This window comes from Porites lutea, chromosome 8, assembly GCF_958299795.1.
Source record: "Porites lutea chromosome 8, jaPorLute2.1, whole genome shotgun sequence".
Taxonomy (NCBI): Eukaryota; Metazoa; Cnidaria; class Anthozoa; order Scleractinia; family Poritidae; genus Porites; species Porites lutea.
The window spans coordinates 11,649,507-11,671,511 of record NC_133208.1 but is presented as its reverse complement, the minus strand read 5'-3'; the positions used below and the strand labels follow the sequence as shown (position 1 = coordinate 11,671,511).

Below are 22,005 nucleotides of genomic sequence, written 5' to 3'. Positions count from 1 at the left end.
TTGACCATCCTGTCCCAGCTCCTTGTAATGTATAGTTACGAGTGCCGTGTATCTTTCCATTATCGCCCTGTTCCTTGGTGTATCGTCCATTTCACATATCACCTCAACAGGGACAGCATATTGGTTTTGTTTCAATTGTTGATTAACGTAAATTTTTTGTAAAAAAGCTAAATTAAAGACTCGCGAAATGTGCCGAGAAAATTTTCGCGAAATTTAAGTCCCGCGAAAATAAAGGAGAATAAGGTATGAAGAATAAATAAATGGCCTTGGCTGAACACAAGCTGAATCTCCCGTATACATGTAATCCATGACTGCGACTATGATTGAGTGCCCATTTAAAACATCAGATGTGGGAGAAGGGTGGCATCAGGGGGAACAAGCGTTAGTAAAAGCACGACTTTTGAGACCGTTTGATTCTACTTTATTTTTCGATAGATAACACTATTTGTCAAGTATCACTAAAGACTAAGTGTCTGGCCCAAATGTAGTGGGGAGTGTGGCGAGGGATGGACACTGCGTTACTCATACAAAGCGCTATGTTTGCCATCGATTAAACTAGGATCATGAGGCTCTTGTTAAGACTCAGAGTGCAGATTTAAAACTGACGAGTTCCTTTTACCGTTGATTTTCTTCTCCTTTTCGACCTGTAATTTGTATCTTTTATCTATATTCTTATGTCTAAGACTACACCCTGACCTTAACCGAGCTTAACATGAAGTTGGATTGCTGGTTCCTGTGCTAATACAGTCGAACTTCTTTCTCTACGGACACCTCTCTACTACGACAGTTTCCAATGAATGTCCCGACAAAATTCTCATAAAGTTTCTTTTAACTGAAACCTCTATAATACGAACTCTCTCTAATACGGACAGCGGACCGACACCAAATTTCGGCTCCAGGGAGTAAATTCATATAAACTAAACCTCATTATAACGGACACTGCGGTGATCAGGTGAATCCCGAATCCCGATCAGGTGAATCTGCACAGGGTGAATCCAGTCTGGCTGATGAGCTATGTAAGGTGATTTCAAAAGTCCAGTCGCTGTACATCAAACAACGATTTACGAAAGGTCAACGACTTTTTTAGGCTTGAATAACCACAGATAGCAGAAACATCTTTTCTGTTACATTTTGTACTTTAGTTACTGTTTACTGCACTTGCAAAATAGTGAAAGACGCTTTCAGAATTGTGTCAGTTTACGTTACAACTTTTTACATTCAGCATCGCGCTTCGTTCTAAAACAGTGACTTGTCTACGACTGTTCTTACTGTGTAGCTGATATGTACAACGTTGTATGCCACTGAAAGACAGTGTCTTTGTACTGTGAATTAATAAACTAAAATGCAGTTTAAAGACGAATGAGAGGCCAGTGTTAGCTACTGAACACTTAAAACTATAAGTAGACTCATAAATTTGACGTTATCGTACTGACCTCTTTTATACGGACACCTCTCTAAATGATACGGACACTTCGCTGTGTCCCCTCGATGTCCGGAGACAGGTTCGACTGTATCTACATGGAGAGTGGAGAGTAACATTTAAATCAGAAATAAAAACACAATTCTCAGTTATTTTAAGACCCTGAGTATTGGTCCAGCCCCGGGAATCGAACCGACGACCTCCCGCTCTGCAGTCAAGCCCTCTACCGACTGAGCTAATCCTGTCGCGGTTAATCAAGGATCTGCCGAGATCAGCGATCACTGAAGTTTCTTAGCGTAACATTCTGTCAGTTGTTTTCTCTCTTGCCTTTTAAGCAACACTTAAATCATAAAAAGTTGTCCTATCAATCCTTGTTTAGTACGAGGGCTGTAAGATTCTCTTCGTTGTGTTTGCCTCCAGTTACGGAAATTACCACGTGCGTTTATTAGGCGTGGTCCTTTTGGCACATGGATATTACTGCCCTGCACACAACGGTGAGCACGCAAACTGTAGGTGATAGCGACGGCAATGTGAACGCCAAAGAGGAAGAAAAACAAACCGCTAGTGCCTCACTTCTTTCAACCTTGCCGTGACAACCGGAAAACTTGGCAAGGCCAAAAACTGCCTCGCTCGAACAGGACTTTTGAAAAAATTGAAGACGAAATGTTCTTTTTTTCCTGAACATGGGCCAGGGCTTGTTTGAGTGCAGTATTCCTCGAACATTCAATGCTAGTAAAGTTCACCTATCTCTTGACAACTTTTAGTGCGTGCGCAGAAGATGGCCACGCAATTTTGAAAGAATGCGTTTTCACTTTACTTCATAGTGAGGTTTATTGTGACCGTCGTTGTCGTGTTTGCTGAGCTTTCTAGCTATTGCCCTAAGGCGGTCGAATTGTAGACAGGAGGGCCAGCGAGAATATTCTTTGCTCCTCAAGCCACAAGTAGTAAGGCGCCTTCCATGCCATTAGTGCTTCAGATAACTACCAAACCGTTTAATTATTAGCATAACTGTTATGACAGTTATACCTAGGAACAAAAAAAGGACGCAGTGAACGATAACGCTGTAATAGACTATAGAAATATAAAGCGATGACCTTGATAACCTGATTATAGCCCTTACGCCGAATTGATGATATACGTTACATTGTACTGAGTTAGAACTAAGCCGCAAATCGCGGACGCTAAACTTGAGTCTTAATTACGGCGTCAAAGGACTGACCATCAACCAGATTGAAAGGAGATTTTTGGATTTTGAAGGCTTTAAATGTATTTCAATATTCGTGAGCCGGATTCTTCGCTGAGGGGCAAATACATTTTAATTTTTACGGTCTCTTAAGTCTTCAATGTGGGTAATCAGACTACAGCGGTGAGTCTTCCTCTTATTTGTGTCATGCTGGGCTATTCAGGTGTCGTTCTTGTGAGTTTAAACCTCATCATGTATGGCGATGAACAGGCTGAAAGTGTGGCCACTATTTTTGAGATTTTGTTTTCTTCATGGGCACTCACTGTTGAACGTCTACAACTATGGCCCTGTTTTAGACTTGGGTTCCACTATAGTCGTATAATATTGACCACTAAGGAAGTTTGAGTCGGCCCATATTTGCATTTTTCTGCTTTACAAGCCTTAAAGGAATATCAGCAATGCTTTTGTTTTATACTTTGAGCCTAGTAAGATATGTATTCTACATGCCGCATCTCTGACTGATGCACAGATCCCGCCAAAAAAAACACTGGAGCAAACAGCCCGGGCTGATTCAGTGGCCCTGGTTTCTGCAATTTCACACTTCAGCTGATACTTGCACTTGAAATTATTGAAGCGCATCGCGTACAGTTTCACTTTGTTTCTGCGACGGTAAATTCATTTTTACGTGGATCCAGAAACCAAAACCACTCATTCACAATTAATTGCATACTCCAGTATACTCATGCTGTATGCTCTGTATAAAATAAGGTAATCATTCAAGTGAATCTTGCAATTCATCAAAGCAGTATTTTCATGTGGTGCTATTTATTATACTGTACCAGGTGGTATATTTGACTCTAGTCTTTTAGTCATAACAAAAATTGCAGCTGATCATTCAAATTAAAGCTCAGTATACAACGGATTGTTTGGCGTCTTCTTACTTTTCCCAAGTGAAAACTTAGAAGTGTGACGATAAGAAATTCCAACTAACGAAAAGTGGTTTCAGCTTTCCCTTTTGTGGTATTGACTCAACAGTGTTGACTAAAATTGCGTCTGTTTACTCTCTTCTTTTCCCCCGTCTTTGCGTCTCCTCTTGTTTCACTTCTGACTGTTTTTATTGAGCGTATCAACTACGAATGTAACGACAACGAATGCACTTCAAACTGTGAACGCCCACAGTGTCCCCAAGTATCGAACAAGTAAGGGCAGATTTCAAACGTGTGGTAACTGTAGGCGGGCAGGCATTGATTTGAGAAACTGCTATATTGGTTCTCTAAAATACAGTCGAATGCCGGATGCTCTCGCCGGCTAGTCGGTTACGAGAGCTCGGAATTCTCGTAAGCGACCAGCTCTAGTTACCACCACTTTTTCGAATTTCTGAGGTGGTCGCTTACGAGGGCTTCGTCTCTAGTGACATAAGTGAAAAAATGACGTTAAGATGCTGAAAATCAGTGGTGTAACCTGAATATGCAGCTTTATGCATTATCCGTGGCCGCAGGCCTTGATGAGGATGAAGCGCGCGCCGTTCACCAGTTGCCACGCGCACGCGGCCAAACAGCGGGTGATTTATAGACTAATTCCTAGAGTTATTTTTGAAATGATTTCTTGCTGATATCCTATTGAAATTTCCAGACAAAAGAAAAAAAAAGTGATATACTCAGCCTAAGTAGAATCTTAAGCTATCTTTCTTTTTAGACCCGACAAATCATTTGTCATTTAACGGTTAAATTTTTTAAAAAGTTATTTTTAATCATTCCAAAATATGTGGTAAGTATATTAATTGCTGGGAGGAATTTGTCATTATCGCATAATCTAAGAGCGGACTGCTAACGGTAATTGGTTTCCATTTCTGAAGCTGCGGTTATTGGTTAATTGCCCCAGGCAATGTACATAATGCCCGATCACTAAACTACTAAAATGGTTCGGCAGCGTGGGAATATGACCTGAATACAACTTGAATGTTCACAATCCATATTTTAAAAACTGACTCGCCACAATATCTGAAAATAAGTCGGACGTGTCAGTAGTTTCTTCGTCCCACCCTATAACGGACAGTGCTGGTCGCGGGGGTGGCGGGAGGGGAGGGGGCTTGGTGATAGAGACGAAGAGACGGTTGATACTTCAGACTAATGAAAACATGGATGGAGAAAGATACCATCAAGACAATCGAAAATGACATGGGAGTAGTGTGGGGGGGTATACATCAGCTCACAGTCGTTTTTTCTCAGTTTTTTAGGTAACATCGATGTCACGTCGCCCGGCATGAGGTTTTCGCGCTAAGCGCGTGCAAGCTTAACAAGCCCGCCAGGCGTTGTAAGCAAGAAAAAAAAAAACAAAAAATAAAAACATTTCGTGTTTCTCCTCAGTCTCACTCTCCCTTTTCACCCACGCTCCGAACCCGCCTTTCGTTTGACCACCTGTGAGCGTTCTTATCTTACGCAAGTATGGGTGTTTTGTGTTCCGTAATCACCTAATGTTGGAAGTTCGCGACACCGTAAGGAGTAGGGCTAAGCAGTGACTGAAGTGTCCATAAAGATGTGTCTTACGAATGCCTGAAGAACAGGAGGAACAAACTGTGAAATAGAAGAACTGTGAAACACTCTACTCTCCGTCTTACCGTCACTGCCGTTGTAGCCCCCCGCACTCGTCATGCATTCCGCCACTAAGAACGTCTGCGCCTGCGTAGTTGGCCTCATGTATACAGCTATTTCGAGAAAGGTTGTCGGCAAAAGTGCACGCGATAATCCCGAAAGGTATTGTGGGTGGTTTTGAGTTCACTGTTCCTCCGGAGAAATTTGAAAGAATGGCCCGAGAGACCATGGAAGTATGTTTGCGAATCGGCTAAAGGAAAGCAACAAAAGTGTAGGTTCGAGAGAAGTAATCGGCCCTGTTCGAGAGCTATAGTGGCAGGAACAGTGCATTGTTCATATCCGTTACCTTTCGAGATTGTTGGGTGCACATTTCTTCCAACCACCTTTCTCGAAATAGCTGTATATATTTTTTCGCTGATCGGACAACGTTACGATCCTGTTTTCCGGATATTCTTCCAGTAGGGCCTCGCGTATCTACTTAACTACAAAAATATTGGCCAATCATTTTTGGTGGTCAATCTTTATATTATTTCTTCGGCCCATCATTTAATCACTTCCGACAGGTAACAACATCAGATCTGGCGCCTTTCTGCGTACGTTGACCCTTGAAGGTAATTAATTTGTGTTTCGTAAACCAAGTGGAAAACGCTACACAGTGCTCAATCGAGTATTCTTGGAGAATGAAAAAAAAAAAAAGAGGGAATTTCGTGAGAATATTCGAGCACAAACCAACAACAATACTAAGAACAAAAACCAAATGAAACAAACAAACGACACCTTTACGTCACATCCCTGAAGGAGTACGTTGCCCAGCTGTTGGAATTTTTAGACGTCGAACATGATTAGAAGAATCTTGCAAGAATCATATTGTTAAAAAGCAAAAAATTCGCTTCTAGTTTCGAAACTAATAAAAGGGGCCCATGCTGCGCGCGAGTCAAGGCACTCTCCCGAGATGGTTCCATGGTAAACCTGTTCCAGCTCCAATGAGATACTGAGATAGTAGGGAGCTTTAAGCAAAGTCGACGGTGACGGGAACGAGAACGTTAAAGAAACAGGTTTTGATTGGCAATGATTTCTTTGCCGTCACTGCACTGATTAAGACGTGAAAATGCCTAGTAATTCTATGTTTTGTGGAGGACGTGACCACAAGTCAACGATCAAGTTCTCTTTCTTTTCCTGACCTTTCGATACAGAGTTTTAGAAATATTTCAACTCCAAAAATAGTTGACAACATTTGACGAATTAAACGAGATTGAATAAGCGCGATAAAGTTAGTTACAAAAGCATCGCCACTTCACTTAAGTGACGATTTGCTAGCCGTCGCCGTCCAAGTTCCCTAAATTGCCCTAAATTGGCTGTGCCCTCTCACCAGATCACGCCCGACCTATTTTTTAAGGAATTTTCCTTGAGCCACGTCCCTAATGTCTAAGAATCTGGCACAGCATAGTTGGCACAGGCTAATCACATGGCTGGCTTTCAAGCCTCAAGGAAATTGTGACAGAAAGGTCAGTAAAAACCCAAATTCTTTGCAACACACTTGAAGTGCGCGGGCGGCAGAGAGGTGTGAGTTACCATTCGACAGGAGCGATTCGATTCGACAGTTAATGTGTTGGATTGTCAAGCAGCGACTGGAGATCAGTAGTAACAAACTGGGCCATCTTTCTAACCCACACATTTTCCCATTTATATCGGCATTTCCCCCCTTTTAGGATGAAGACGCGCCAAAAAAAATTATAATAAAATTAAAAGGAAATGACATAAATAAAAACTGTTGCGTAATACCACTGCAGAAAATTCCTACCCGGATTTTTGGCCTTCAAGAAATAATCGACTAGATAGACGTATAGTGTGAACCATATCATGCTCTGAATGAACCATACTAATTTGACGACAAAACATTTTTAGTCATCGAACACTGACCATAAAAAAGAAAATGCAATTGCAATTTTTCTTTTTTTTTTTTTTTAAAAAAAGCAAAAATTCGCTTCCGAAACAGATGAAAAATTCAGTCTTAATCTGTATGTCCTGTACGGGCGATTTTTTCGCGCGCCATGGCGTGTGAGAGACGCGCCCGGGATTCTTCCAGACGTAAAATGCGTGGAGATTGCAAGGTTGTGTTACAAAACCCATAAAAAACCTGAATTTTAGACAACATTTCACCAAGTGCTTGAAGTGTGCATGGTGCGTGGGTACACTCGAACTGCAAGCCGGTGAGTTGCCTCTAGCTTGTTTTTTTTTTTTCGTTTGCATGTTGTTTGATTACCAAGCCGACAAATAAATACCGAGGTCACAAAATTGACTTCATGCCTATGTTAGAACGATATCACCCACTCAATTTTCCATTTATGTACATACGCCTTTCTTCACATTCCTGACTGTCTATGTAACTATTACTGGAACATTCCACGCGTTGTATACTGGTCAGCGGCTGTACACATAAGTAAGAGTTCCTTTTACCGACGCTGTGATCAACAGAGTGTGCCGTGTTGATTGAAAGTGATTCTTTAAATCCTTCCTTGGACTTCGCTCTGAGGTTGACTATGTCTGTTCTTTGTGGTCGACTACAAATTTGTCTGAAAAAGTAGTCACTCTGAAGGTAGCGCTTCAACATCGGCGACATAAAATCAGTTCAGTTGATGTGAAACTGGAACTTACTAACGCGTACTTCGATTGCATAGAGTTCAGTGACTGCCACGAGACATCACGTAAACATGGCACTGTCGACTGTCGTCAGTCTAACCTGGATTTTATTCGCAGTTTTTTCCTTCGTAGAGGCCGCGGAAAGTAAGTAAAATCATTATGTTTCTTTCTCTTAAGTACGTGTGTGTGTTTTACCATGGGATGTAAACAATGGTTGCGTGAATTTTAAACGTGCGTCTTGCATTTAAATCCAACATGTTTGCATTAAAATAGAACGCACAATGCGGCGAACAAAAAACGGTCGTTAAATTTTTTCAAACTTTGCAGAATTTGACTTTTGGCACTTGCATTAATCACCACTAGTGGCTTCTGTTCCCGGGCAAATATATCTCTAGGAAAACTCGGACCGCATCCAATTTGTTTGATGATTTTCAGTTTGTCTGTCGGGTAGATGTCTGCTATCAATTGATCCCGATGAAATCCTTTCGCCAGTTGCAAATAATCCTTTACAGTCGCGAATACTTTGTGGAACTAGTTTCTTAGGAAATTTTCAAGTATTCTGATATTGTGCACCGTAGTGCACCGTTTCTATTTGAAAACAAACAGCGATACACAATGGCTTAATTTAAACACGATTTTGTAGGCTCTCCTATGATTAAACGGCGGAAAACGTTTGAAAGCTGCGTCCGGGCTTTGGTATAAATACATATTTCTCGCGTTCTGGGTTATTAAGTGAGAATTTCGAATTGTGGTTTTTTTGACGTATTGTTATGGATAACTTGGCGCCGTTTTTTTGGATGTTTTGTCTACATCTTTCTAGAGTTAATTTGCAAGTAAAGAGTATTTTGAATCAATGACCTCGTGTTTATTTTGCAAAGACGGTAAGGGAATTGCTTTTTTGCACTCAAAAACATTTTATACGTGGTTAGTTTCACAGTATAACCCGTAAGCAAGCGTGAATTTTTGATTAGATGGCCTACCAGGTAATATCGAATTATTATTAAACATTAATAACTAACAGTCTGCACAGAGTAATATACTTTTATGAAGAATATAACGTGATATAACTTGACAAACTGCTCACGGGAGGGACTAATTTTTGTAAGAATTTGAACTTACTGTGAAAAAATGGGTGGCATTCTGCAACTATAACTTATAAGCCACAAACGAAAAAATCACACAGAATATTTCTTCCAGGTGTTTCAATTTCGTCAGGGCATGTCATTTTTTTTAATGATTTTGCAATCACTATACTAAAATTGTTAAGAAATATTTGTTTCAAACACACTCGATGTTACTTTTTTCTCTTCCAGAAAACTCCTAGATATAAATTGGAATGTTCATAAAATTATATAATTTCGTGTGCGAGGTCATGCATGGCGACTGCTAGTTAGATGAATATTCTCGTTTTGAATATATTAATTGGGGTACCCATCTAAACCCACGCAATAAACACGAGTTACAAGACCCGAATTCTGGCCCCGTTCCTGAAAAATGGTGACAGACAATTATCGATTTTGGTCATTTCTTTAATACAGTATAATCGACAAAAAATTTGCACTCATTGGCTCATTTTCGTTAGTTTTATTCACACAACATCCGTATGAATAAGAATTATGTATTTGTGAGCGCTGTGAAATTATAATTTTAAATTTGTCTGAAGCTGGGCGTTCTAGTGGAGCGAAAATGTTAAAATGCACTTTTAAGAAGATTTCAATGTAGAGGCTTCGAATAAGCTATAAAATCCGATAATATGCGGCCAGTTCCGAAAGATAATGACAAATTTATTGTATTCACGTGATACTGTAGAACTCCAACTACGGGATCAAAAATTAATGAAAAACATAATTTTAACCACGTTTTGCCCAATAGACAGTGGCTTAATGGATCACTCTTCTGTAACCAGGATTCTGAATCAGTCGTCTATTTCTGGGCTAAGCTGCACGAGATAGCGAGGTTTTTTAGTTCTTGATTCTTGGCAACGGTTTCTTAATAAAAGTACGCCCGGGGAAAGAAAGACTGGCCCGCCATGTTACACGTGAGAATACGAGACAGACAAAAAATATTGAACGAGAACTTTCGATTGCTGCAAGGGTCAATAAAAACGCCTTCTTTTGTTTTCAATACTTCTCTTTTCTTGGCGCACGTCGAGTGGTCCAACAGCCAAGAACGTTACATTGGATGTTGATAAGAAGGAAAGGGAACAGATTGAAAACTTGTCAACATCATTAAAGCATCACGTTATGTTTACATCTTTCTGTTTATAGTCCGCTCTGTATGACACGAAAAGCTAGTAGACCTCTTATGCCGCGAGGTGAAAAAACACTATTAACGAATAAAGTGCCTTGATCTTTGAACTTATCCTTGCTTTTCAAAGAGACTACTTAAACTTTTGCAAGTGCTTAGAGGCTGACTTCTTGCATCATGAGTGATAACCTAGCGAACAGTTCATCGTGACGAGTCCTTCAGCATATAAAGAAATAGTGTGACCCATAAGAATAGAATGAGTTCGCGCGCAATTAACACGCATTCACTCGCTCCAGTGAAAAGTTGAACATATCTTCAATTTTTCCCGGCGTTAGTTAAGTTTCTCTCTTAGTCCTGAGTAAGAGTTAAATTGTTCCTTGACCAGTCCGTGTGCAGGCATATAAAGCCGTAAGCCTCTGGCGGAGTAAAGAAGACGGTGGGGCCATGGCTTTCTTGGTCAAGATGATCTCTTTCACACTGTAGGTTACAATAATAATACAATAACTAAGTAGTTAAATCGACTTTTCCGTTATATGGACGTTTTCCAGCTGTGTTAAGTCCATGTGAACATCCATATTTAGTTTATCCCATACAACTTTTTCTGTTTTAAGTAAAAATACTGATAAGGCGTTTATTCATATCAAGTCCCACGTACAGCTGTAGCTGAGATCTGAATCGGCTCATTTCTCTTTATAATGCAGCTTTCATGAGAGAGCAGTTTTCCTTCTTTAATTCCTCACATCGAGAAAGAGATGAGCAAGATGAGCCACAGTGTCGTAAATGGCGTCTGCCTTAATTACAGGGTATCACTGAGCCACGCGAGGAGCCAGTTCATCAAGTTGTTTTTCTTTTTTGCAAAAAGACACTGTGTAGAAGTTAAGCCGAATTGAGGCAATCTTTCGTAATGCTGCAGCGGCTTCAGCTGGCAACTTCACTGTTTTAAACAGCTGTCCACCGCGCTGTTTGGGTTGCTATTTTTTTAAAAAAATACCCATCCTCAGATTCTGATGATATCACTATCCTTCCCTTTCACGCTGTAAAGTTCAAAATACAACTTAGAAACTCCTTGTGCGGCAGGCAATCAATTTCGTAAGCGACAAACCAATCCCATGAGCGACCACTTAAACTTAACATTTTGGGTGATCGCGTATTGTACACTGTAAGTGCGACTGTAATTAATTTATTCTCGGAAATTTTCTAACTGCCGGGCATTTAGTTTTTTAAAGGCCTTTCTCGGCTGCCGGAGAAGTAGCCTCAGCGTAATTTAAAGTACAAGTATTAGCTCTTGAATTAGGCCCAAGGAGACCGCACTGTTTGTTCTCGACTAAGGTTGGGCTCTTATGTAAAAGCTGCATGTTACTTGTACATATCATCTGATTGACCTGTCAAAGCTCGATAGAAAAATAGGTAAAATACACACATGTAATGGTAATTTGAAGCAAATGACTTCCTACCATACCGATTCGATTATTAATATTATTACTTCAAGAAGGACCCTAAGAAATGGAGACGCTTGCTTTAAATGAGTGTGGATTAAATTACAGGAAAGTTCGATCATACATTGCATGGAATAATAATATTTCGACAAACAATTTTTGTAAAGTTTCATGCCAACAGTCGCAAATAAGATGACATTAAAAAGTAACCGGTAAAGTTTGGCGATTTCTTGTTAAGTTTGTTGTTGGTCAAACGATCCACAATACCACGTAACATTTCTTTTGTTCTTGAAAATACTGTATCATTTTGTTCATGGGAGTTGATGGTTGTTTGGAAATTGACACACTGTTATATGCAAAATATTTAAGGAAGCTCTTTTGACTGCATTGTCCTGCCTCTTGCTGAACAGTGTTTCGACTCAAAGTTCAAGAAAACTTTCGGTATCTTTATGATTGAGTCAGTAAGTAACAGACTCGCATCACTCTCACTGACGGCTTTTAAGCAGCAAAACTGAGACGATGATATTTAGCGAATTTATCATGAACGGTGAATTTTTCAATGATGCAATAAATTTTTTTAGATGTCAGCATTTTGTGGCAAAGGTTAAATGGAAACTGGACCGGCGTTCTTATTTTTCATTTTTTGAGCCTGAAATGTTCTAATCGTGTTCTTATAATTATATTAAGTTACGTGATAAAATTCAGAAAACCAATATGAACCTAAAAAAGATAATTGCGCGCTGTATCATGTAAAAAAAAAAAAAACATTCCTTTACTTGTTTATGGCGCATGTACAAGTGGTAAAACGGAATAAGGATACATGCAGCTGTTAGCTTCAGTTTTGAGTTACGTTTAGGGCCGGTCCGTGTTAGCCTCGACGATCTTAGGAAAAGGCTTCTTATAGAAAAGAAGGAGTGTTGTCTCACTAGATCCGGCCCAGAACTTACTAAATACATATGTTGCAATCCATTTCTATTCTAGCTGATATTGGCAACAGACCATAACAATTATTAAAAAAATAACAATAGAACCGTCTAACTTTGATTGATTATCCAATGAAAGGTTGAGAAATGATATGGCATTAACTCGAGCGAGGCAAACCGCCACAGGATAGACGCAGGCCTCAGTCACGATGTTCTTATTAATAACCACGATCATAAATTAAAGACAGAGAAATGATAAAAGGCGGTCCTAAAAAGCGACCTAGACGTCAAAATTAAAAAATGTACAACCAAAATTCAGGGTTTTTTTAAACTTTTTCTTGCGGTAGCGTAAGATTCACCCTTGTACGTCTGTTTACTGGAAACACCGTGCTGAGCTTATCCAACATGTCATGCTGTGTTTTTTTCAACGATGCTGGATGTTGGAAAGCCGATTAACTTCTTTACTATCAGAGCGCTCAGAGTCAATAATGGAGTCATTTCCTGTTGTGAGAAATTAAGTTGATCAACTCTACTTACTCATTCCCGTTCTAAAATAAAAATAAACGACTTCGGAAAAAAAGTACGCTTGTAAATCCTCTGTTAGACTACGAGTAGTCCCCATTTTTTCGTCTCGCCTTTCTCGCGTGAGGTGATTTTCACGGGCGTTCGCGTTTCGCTCGCTCTACTATCCCTGAGAAAAAATGGGGACTACTCATAGTCTAATCCTCTTTCCACTTTACGTTGAGGTTACACCTCCATCCCTCTTTTCATTTGCATTCGTTAAACACCACCACCACCACCACCATCTTCATCATTATATCATCATCATCACCAATGCCGTGGCTTTTGTACGCATTGCGTGCTTATGTGATTTGTACCATCTCGTCTCACACTATCCCGTTCCTAGTTCTCTTCGATGTTCCTTATTGTTGTTTCAAAAAGTGATTCTACTTTCTTTAACAGGGGATAACAAAGACTATGGAGGTATTCACGTCAAATGCATTTCACAGTATATGCAGCTTACCCTGGAAAGAGATCACTATAACGAGATAGATCCTGAGACCTTACGCTTAAGAGACCCAGGATGTAAAGTTGCCTTTTACAACAAAACAATCATGGTCATTCGAGCGCCGCTAGGCAATTGCGGTACAAAGTCATCAATCCAGGGCAAATTAATACTTTTTACTAATGACGTTTATGCGGAAGTGAGTGGAAGTTCGGGCATTTCACGAGTTCCAGCGTATCAGTTCGGTCTTCAGTGTCTTTACTACACTTCTGTTAAAATATCACTGCATTCGTTCAAGGCAGAACCTAAAGGACCCATAATTATTACCCCTACACCAGGTAAGTGTGCTGTTAATAATGTCTTTTCTTCTCTGATAAACAGATTGCGAGCAAACTGTGGACTCGGGAGGTAGCGATTAGAAATTGAAACTTCCTGAGGCCATGATGCAATCCCTTCCCCCAGTTCACGGTACACTAACACTCACACCACCCAATCCCAGAGTCGAAAGCTTGCTCAAAGGGTACTGGATAAGTAATGGTTAATAGGATTGAGTAGAGTACAATTCAGCTGGGAGTAATAAGACTTATTGTTATTGACACAATTTTATTATATAGATACTGATGAAATACCAAGATTTTTTCTTTTACTAAAAAATCATATCTTCATCGCGCGCAGTGAAGATACTAGTTTTATCTTTCACGTGTGAGGATATTGGTGTCGCCATGGTTACTAACATGATTAGCCAATTACAAGAGAGCTTCCCGTTTTTAATAGAGTTTTCGAAGTTGTCACGACAAACTGAACTCCTCGGGACCCTGTGGAATAGGCTAAACATTTTTACTTTCTCATTGGTTTATTGACTAAGGCTTAGTTCACACACCGGATAGCTTTTCGTGTCGACACTCTCCTCTCCGCAAATGCATCCGCAGATGAGCTTCAAGTTGTGTTTTATGTAGGAATTTCATTCAGTATCTATAAAATAAAGAGATCATCATCATCATCTCGTGCTGAAAGTATCTCTCACGAGTGAGCGAAGCGAACGAGTGAGAGATACTTTCAGCACTCGAAGATAAAATTCGTATCCCCGCGCTGCCATTTAATATCCTCTACATAGCTATACTAGCTTAGAGGTATTCAAATTCAAATAAACTGTATGTCAAGGCACATACGAGCCCACAGGCTCAAATAGCGTAAGCTTAACGCGGCCTCTGAGGAACGGGGCACATAGTTCCGCCATTAAGTTCTCTCTCCGGACTCCCCACCCCTTCGAGCGCCATCTTTATGTGGTAAGTGCGTACATTGATGGAATAATTTAATTATAGTTAACCACTTCACTTGTGAAGGAAAAAATGCGACGGGAGGGGGTGCTCGTTAACTTTCCTTAAAGACGGGGGGGGTGGGGGTGGGGTGGGGGTGAAATTTACAGAGGATTCCATGTATATTTTTTGAATAAAATGAAAGGTTTGTGTTTGGGTTCTTTTTCATCGGCTGATTAAACCTCCAGTCAGAGTCAAACGGCTTTTACTTTATAAACCCACTTGCGTACTGATGGTGAACGTTTGAATACTTTTTACTGCCTGCCTTCCTAAAAGAAATGATCAGCATATTTATGAGACTATGTACACATATTATGATATGATTTCTCGACTTTATTTCAAGGCATTGGAGTCTTCGAGTTTGAAACAAGCATGTACCAGACAGACAAGTACATCAGTAAGTACACACAGTTCCCCGTCAAAGTTCACCTTGGAGAAAGTATCTACCTGCAAGTCAACATCAAAGGCAACGAAAGTGGTTTGTCTCTGCTCCTAGAGAACTGCCGTGCGACACCAACTGCAAATCCAAATGATACAAGATACTATCCCTTGATCAAAGACGGGTAAGCATCAAAAGGATGGTGTTAACTATTTTTAGTCAAGTCAACTACAAAAAATTAAATAAATGATGGCCAAATTTAATTTAGTGCAGAAAAACTACAGTCGAATCTCCTTGTGTGACCACTCCCGTATACGACTATCTATCCAAAAATGTATAACAACATTAAGGTGGCTCCACTAGATTTTTTAGGGGGGATACCTCCCAAGTTTGAGCATTAACTACGTCGGCATGAGTAAAGATACAGGAAAAAGGTTACCACAACTGTATTATATAAAGATAAAAATTTCTTATGATCTGGGTTTTATTACAATCGGTGTCGTCATGGCAACGTAATGACGCCATTAATTACGTTTTTTGATTTATCTTTGTGTTTCTCTGTACTAGGAGTTTTTTAAGAAATCGCTCAAGGGAATATGTACCTGCCGACGTAGTTAATGCTCAAACTTGGGAGGTATCCCCCGTAATAAATCCAGTCCAGCCACCTTAAATTTTGAGGATTGGAAATCAGGTTGGACACCTTATGTTTATTACACAACGGTGTACTCCTCGTAGATAACCATTTATGAGTGTATGTTTGGCAAATTTTTGAGAAAAGTGGGGAAATCAGGAGGGTTGTCCAAGACACCCGCACCGTAACAGTCCGTATAAGCCATGTGTCGATCACACACACATACACATGACTGGAAATCAGAGGAAGGGACAGTTGTGCAAGGAAAAGAGTTGAATATGACGCTTAGCACCGAAGTACAGTGACTAGGGTTAAGCACTCTTTTCAAAACGGTTAGCTTTCAATAATGTAATGATCAATGCCATATAAACTGCGCTAAAATTAACCGATGTCGGTAGTTAGTCCTTGATGGTGTAGATCAGATGGTGCAGGTTCAAGTCCTACATACTACCTACTGTTTCTTTCCGTTTTTTTTCTTCTCTTACTAACTAGTGCTTTAAGTTATAAAACTCCTATCATGTGTTTTGAGTAAAGATGATAGTCTGATTTTAGGGTATCCACACTAAGTCACAACCATTGAGGATTCGACGATACTTTACGTTGTATTACGTTGCTTGATGACTTTATTTTACTACAACTACCAGAATCCCTCAATTTGCTGTTTTCTTGTGCGGAATTAATTATTTTTAAATCTCAGAGGGATTGGCAAATTTGACTAAGAAAGGAAAAATGAAATGAACTGTGATAGTTGTAGTCAAATGTCGTCTTCGTGAAAATGGCCTACTCAGTAGAATTCAGTAAAATGTAATACAACACCTCGCATACTGTGAGGCAATGAAGTACAATAGATGCTTGTGCATCAGTAGACTAGATCTGCGTACGCTTACGGTTCCCAGACCTGCCGGAACTGAGCCCCAAACCCATAGTGCTAAGGGAGCATAACTTGAAGGGCATTCGAGATTAGACTCTTGCTCTTGATCTCAGATCACCCGGATGTGTTACAACATCAAAATAGCACGGTAAAGTGGCGAGCAGCGGTGGAATGGGGCGGGACTCATATTTTCCAAAAAAGAGCGCTTTCCAGAAGTATTTTTTTCGGATCAGTATCCCTAGAAATGTGCGGATCCTAAATCCTAAAAACCTCGATTAATTGGGCCTTTTTTTAGCTAATAAATGGAGCTTGACTTTAGATTCATATCTTTAGTACAGAAATGCGAAATCAGCTTTTGGATTCATAAGTGCGGCTTTAAAAATACCGTCCCCCAAATAAACTAACGTAGAAATTCCTTGGTTGTGTTTCAGATGCCCAGTCGATGAATACTTGAATTACAAGAACTCCGATTCTCCTTATCAGCGATTTAGTTTCCAGTCCTTTAAATTCAACAACACTGAAGTAGTGTATCTTCACTGTGAGGTATACGTTTGTGCAAACAATACCAACTCAACACGCTGTTCAGAAGGCTGCACCCAGGAACCAGGCAACATTAGAAGGCGGAGAGATAACTGGATGGCATCTGATCGCAGGGGATCCACCTCTTTACAGGGTGAAATCAAAATTTTAACGGAAAGAGTCCAAAGGGCACCGCCACCCGATCCTATAGGTTAGACACTATTAACTCAGAATATTTCCGTTAAGTTCATCGCAAAAAGATTATTTAAAATAGGGGAATTACAATTGGTGCAATGCGGGAAAGTTACAACGTTTGCAGTAATGGAAAATTCAGTTCAGAACTCTCTAATTATCTGCCTCTCTGAATGACCTCGACCTCGCAAACCCACATATGAAAGCGAGAACTAGGCTTCTGCTTGTCAAAACTGACGGACCTTTCCGTTCCTTTTACCCTGAACGTGTTTTTGGCCTTGGGTTTTTGTTTCAGTGCCATGCGAGATCTAAAGATTATTTTTGAAGCGGCCGTTCACAATTTCTACAGTAGGCTCAGTTCTATGTACAGAAACGTTTCAATTCCGTAGTATGATTTAGATAAGTAGCCATGTAAGTACAGACTAAATACCTTATTCTCCTTTATTTTCGCGGGACTTAAATTTCGCGAAAATTTTCTCGGCACATTTCGCGAGTCTTTAATTTCGCGATCGCGAAGAAAAATTGTGTTTGTAGGGAATTTAATTTCGCTTTTTTACAAAAAATTTACGTTAATCAACAATTGAAACAAAACCAATATGCTGTCCCTGTTGAGGTGATATGTGAAATGGACGATACACCAAGGAACAGGGCGATAATGGAAAGATACAAGACACTCGTAACTACACACTACAAGGAGCCGGGACAGGATGGTCAATTTGTACAAAGGATGTATTGCAGGAACTGTGCGAAGATGATTACTCAGATGCCGAAGAAGAACTTGAGGCGAATCTTGACACTGATTAACATCTAAAGTTGATAGGTGATAGCTCCTTGTACTAACACCTTGTGTTAAAAATTGTTTAGGACCCTTGAAAACTCAAATACATGATTTTTCTATGTCCATCAAATTTCGCGAGATCAAAGTTCGCGGTCGTTATTTTTCGCGGATCTTTAAGTTCGCGAATTTTTTAAAATCGCGAAAATCGCGAATTTAAGAACCCGCGAAAATTAAGGAGAATAAGGTACAGGCGTAATATACAGGAACATTATATTACCATCAATCAAATTCCAGGTGAGTTTTGGCGCGTAAACATGATATCTTAACACGTGAAAAGGTCACCGTTGCTAAGGCTTCATAAATAAATAAATAAACAAATAAAGGTACATTTGTCTTCTCATGTTCAAAAATACTTCACTACTAGAAGAGAAATTTCATATCTCCGCGCCGCCATGTTATATCCCCTATTGTTATATAAATGGAAATTTCTTCTCAACAGCGCGCGGTCTCATTGGTTACTTCGAGGTCACATGATATCTAACAATGAAATTGTTTCCCGCCAAAATCTCTGAGCGAGTAACATTGAAAAAATCTATAACGTCATAGGGTAACAACGCAATGTTACCCGCGAATGTTGACCGATGACCGCCGTTATAGCGAGGTTTAATGAATTTCCAGCCTCAAAATTTCCAGTTATATAACAAATCACTTATAGACTTGTCCCTCGGGAAACAATAAATTTTCGAGGGAAACAAAATGAACTGTTTCCCTCTTGACCAGTCATTAAGTGTTTAATACTATTTATTGAGACTGGCATTTTCTGATCCTTTCAGGTTCCCGTTCCTACGCCCCTGTCGTAACAATTGAGAAGTTACTTATGCTCTTGACGTTCACTCTGGCATGTTTCTCGGCGTTCTAATGAACTTATCTCTGTTAGTCATAAAAACCACAAGATGGAAGAGGTGCGACCAGTGTTCAAGTTTATTGTGAGAGGACAATAACGCTGATGGCGTACTTTGGAAACCGATTAGTAGATAGCAAGGGAAAAACCCAGATTACTTTCTGCAGCAAGAGATAAACAAATAGAGATCATTTAATAAAGAAGTAAAAAAAGGTACTATAAACTTAGGAACGTAGTGATCACACTTCAAGAAAAATTTTCAAGAACGTGAGACGAGTCGTTCGGATAACTATCTGTGCGCCTTTTCTTCATGTAAAGTCGTGTTTGTTTATTTAATTCCTTAGGTGATGCATTTTTTTATTTTTAACTCTTTTGCTCAAGCGTATTTTCCAACCATTGCAAGGATTTTTTTTATATCACAATCTAAAAGATGGCGTTGAAAGTGAAAATGCAAAATTATAATTATCATGCTTGACTGACAGCCAGGTTAACATATTGTGCCACGCGTAGAATGCAGTAGATAGAAGCCATATATATTTAAGCGCAGCTATTAATATTTAGATTTAGATTTGAATATTTTATGTCGGGCACGAAAACCTACCAGGACGTTCGAGAAACGGATAAAAAGTTACAGTTGTAAGGCAAAAAGATGTCAGTTTTTACTTAGCATTAAGTTTAGGCCCCCATGATCTACCCAAAATACTTTGCGCGCTACTTCGTGATTTGTGCAAATAGTGAACGTTGGCCACAGCACAGTATCTAACAGAATCCACTTGTACACAAAAAAGCTAAACATTGTAACCACCTTTTCTGTCTCTTGAGTATTCAAAATGACAGAAAGTTCCCGCCCAATCAAGGTATTATAGCTGAACATTGTTCCCTACGTGAGGTTTGACTGAACCTCTAGACTACTTTTCCTAGACCAAAAATAAACGCTTGCAAAGTAGTGAGGGTAAACATGGGTTTTATAGATGAGCTCCGAAACAGATTGCATTCAAAAGCCACGAATGTTGTAAAAGTAGAACGGCGAACGGGGAACGGGAAACGGGAAACTGGAAAACGAAAAATGGGAACAAAACGTAACTTGAACCCTAAACCTATCAGTAACTTTGGTCCATTCAACCAAAACTTTCGAAAATTTGGAAACACCGGCAAATGGTGCAGCACTTTTCCGGAAAAGTTTCCAGAAAATCCGGAAACTGTTGAATTTCCGAAATGCGAACCATTCAACAGAAAATTCTAAAAATTCCCGGAGCAAAGTTGAATGGAAAGAAAACTTCCGGGAAAAAAAAATTCCTAAATTTGGGTATTCCTCGCGAGGTTGTCCTCTTTTTTGGAAATTTTGGAAAAAGCTGTTCCAATCGCTACTGGAAGTTGCCGAAAACTCAGACCGGACATTTTGGTTGAATGGAAGGTGCCCTTTATTTTCAATTCACTGCTTCAGTTTCCCGTTCCTCGCTCCCCAGTATAGCAGCATCCTAAAGCCACCCCTTTAAACGGTGAGTTCACGTTAAAAATCACATAGTTTTGAAGTAGATATTTGTAACGAAATGAAGATGTTTTTATAGGTTTTAATCTTTCATTCAGAAAGCGTCCTCTTACGAAATAATTGTTTTGTTTTGCAGTTTAAAATTTAAATCAGAAATCTGATTTGACTCACTTTTAACTTTAGTGAAATGCTTTCATGCTGTAGTTTTGCTGAAAGCAACCTGCGCCCCGGTTTTTAGTACCTAATCGTTTTATTACGAGTATAACGGGTGATTTTAGATAATATACCACTTGTGGGGGATCGGAGTTTGATGGGGATGTGATTTAGCTGATATACCAGCGTGACTATAAATTTGACTATTGAGGTAAACAGGGGGTAACATTTGAACTTCAGTAGACTAACGACTGCTAGTCATTCATTTCACTCAAATATAAGTGAACAAGCAGTTACCAGAAGCACACGATTAATCGCCGCCCTCGCGCCTCCGCGATCGATGAGGAACCTCGTAATTTAAGTGTAAAACATAGATACTTTTATATAAGCATTAAAGACGCTAGGAACTAGAGAATATTAAGAAGCTGTAAACAGATATTAATACATTTTTAACCGAGCTACCTATCAAAAAGTCTTAAAACCATGTTACCATCATGATTGCAGACGTAGAAAAAATAAACAGTGTTCACGTAGAAAGAGGAGAACTCGACAAGCATGCGAATATTCTTATTTACATAGCGCAGTTCAGGCCTTAAAGGTACAATAAAGTTCGCATTTTGTTAACATACGAGTCATTCTTTTTGACCTGCATAGTAGGGTGTGTTGCAGGGCAGTATTTTGTTGTAACGCTCGTTTCGCGGCGAATTCCTCACCGCTAATCTCTTACCCAGATCTCTTGTTGAGGAAGCCGAAAGTGAGATCTGGTCAACTGATCTGGTCAAGTAAGAAAATTCAATTGTTTTGATTGGCTGGATTGTGAGCGAATGACGTGGTGGGGCCACCTGCGTGCGCAATGGCGTATGCAATTCATTCTTTGCAAAGTCTTCAGTTCTGTTCAAATAAATATTTCCACTGAAGAAGTAGTTTTCCGTCTAAATATAACTTGTAATACAATTTTTAACTTACCTTCAAAGTTTTTTACAACTCTCTCTCGAACGGTATCAATATTAAGACTTTTAAAAACGGTAAAAAAATTCTCGCGTACAAGTTGACTTGTACTGCTTTGAGTTTTTAGCGCGCGCTACGATAATCAATTTTAAACCAACTGTCGCGTTGAATTTGATGTTACAAAGAACAACAATAACAACAACAAATTAGTTGGTTCATACTTCTAATCCTATTTGCACAAAAGGCGATTTACACAAAAGGCACATCTTAAAAGATGTGCGGGTAACCACGTTTTGTAAGAGAAAGCTTCACGGCTCTATCAAATTCGTTGTTTAACAAGTCGAATTTTGAGAATTTATCTCGAGCATGCGCTCTTTCGTCG

The 22,005-nt window shown here is 39.7% G+C and overlaps 1 protein-coding gene across 1 annotated transcript; it reads left to right on the top strand.

The window, feature by feature from the left end:
- The first annotated feature begins 7,630 nt into the window (after positions 1-7,630).
- On the top strand, positions 7,631-21,299 carry LOC140945937 (ZP domain-containing protein-like). Its single transcript, XM_073394998.1, has 5 exons — positions 7,631-7,978; positions 13,404-13,784; positions 15,106-15,325; positions 17,075-17,373; positions 18,966-21,299. The coding sequence occupies exons 1-5, from the start codon at positions 7,906-7,908 to the stop codon at positions 19,049-19,051; spliced, it is 1,059 nt and encodes a 352-aa protein (XP_073251099.1). The 5' UTR covers positions 7,631-7,905; the 3' UTR covers positions 19,052-21,299.
- Positions 21,300-22,005: the final 706 nt, after the last annotated feature.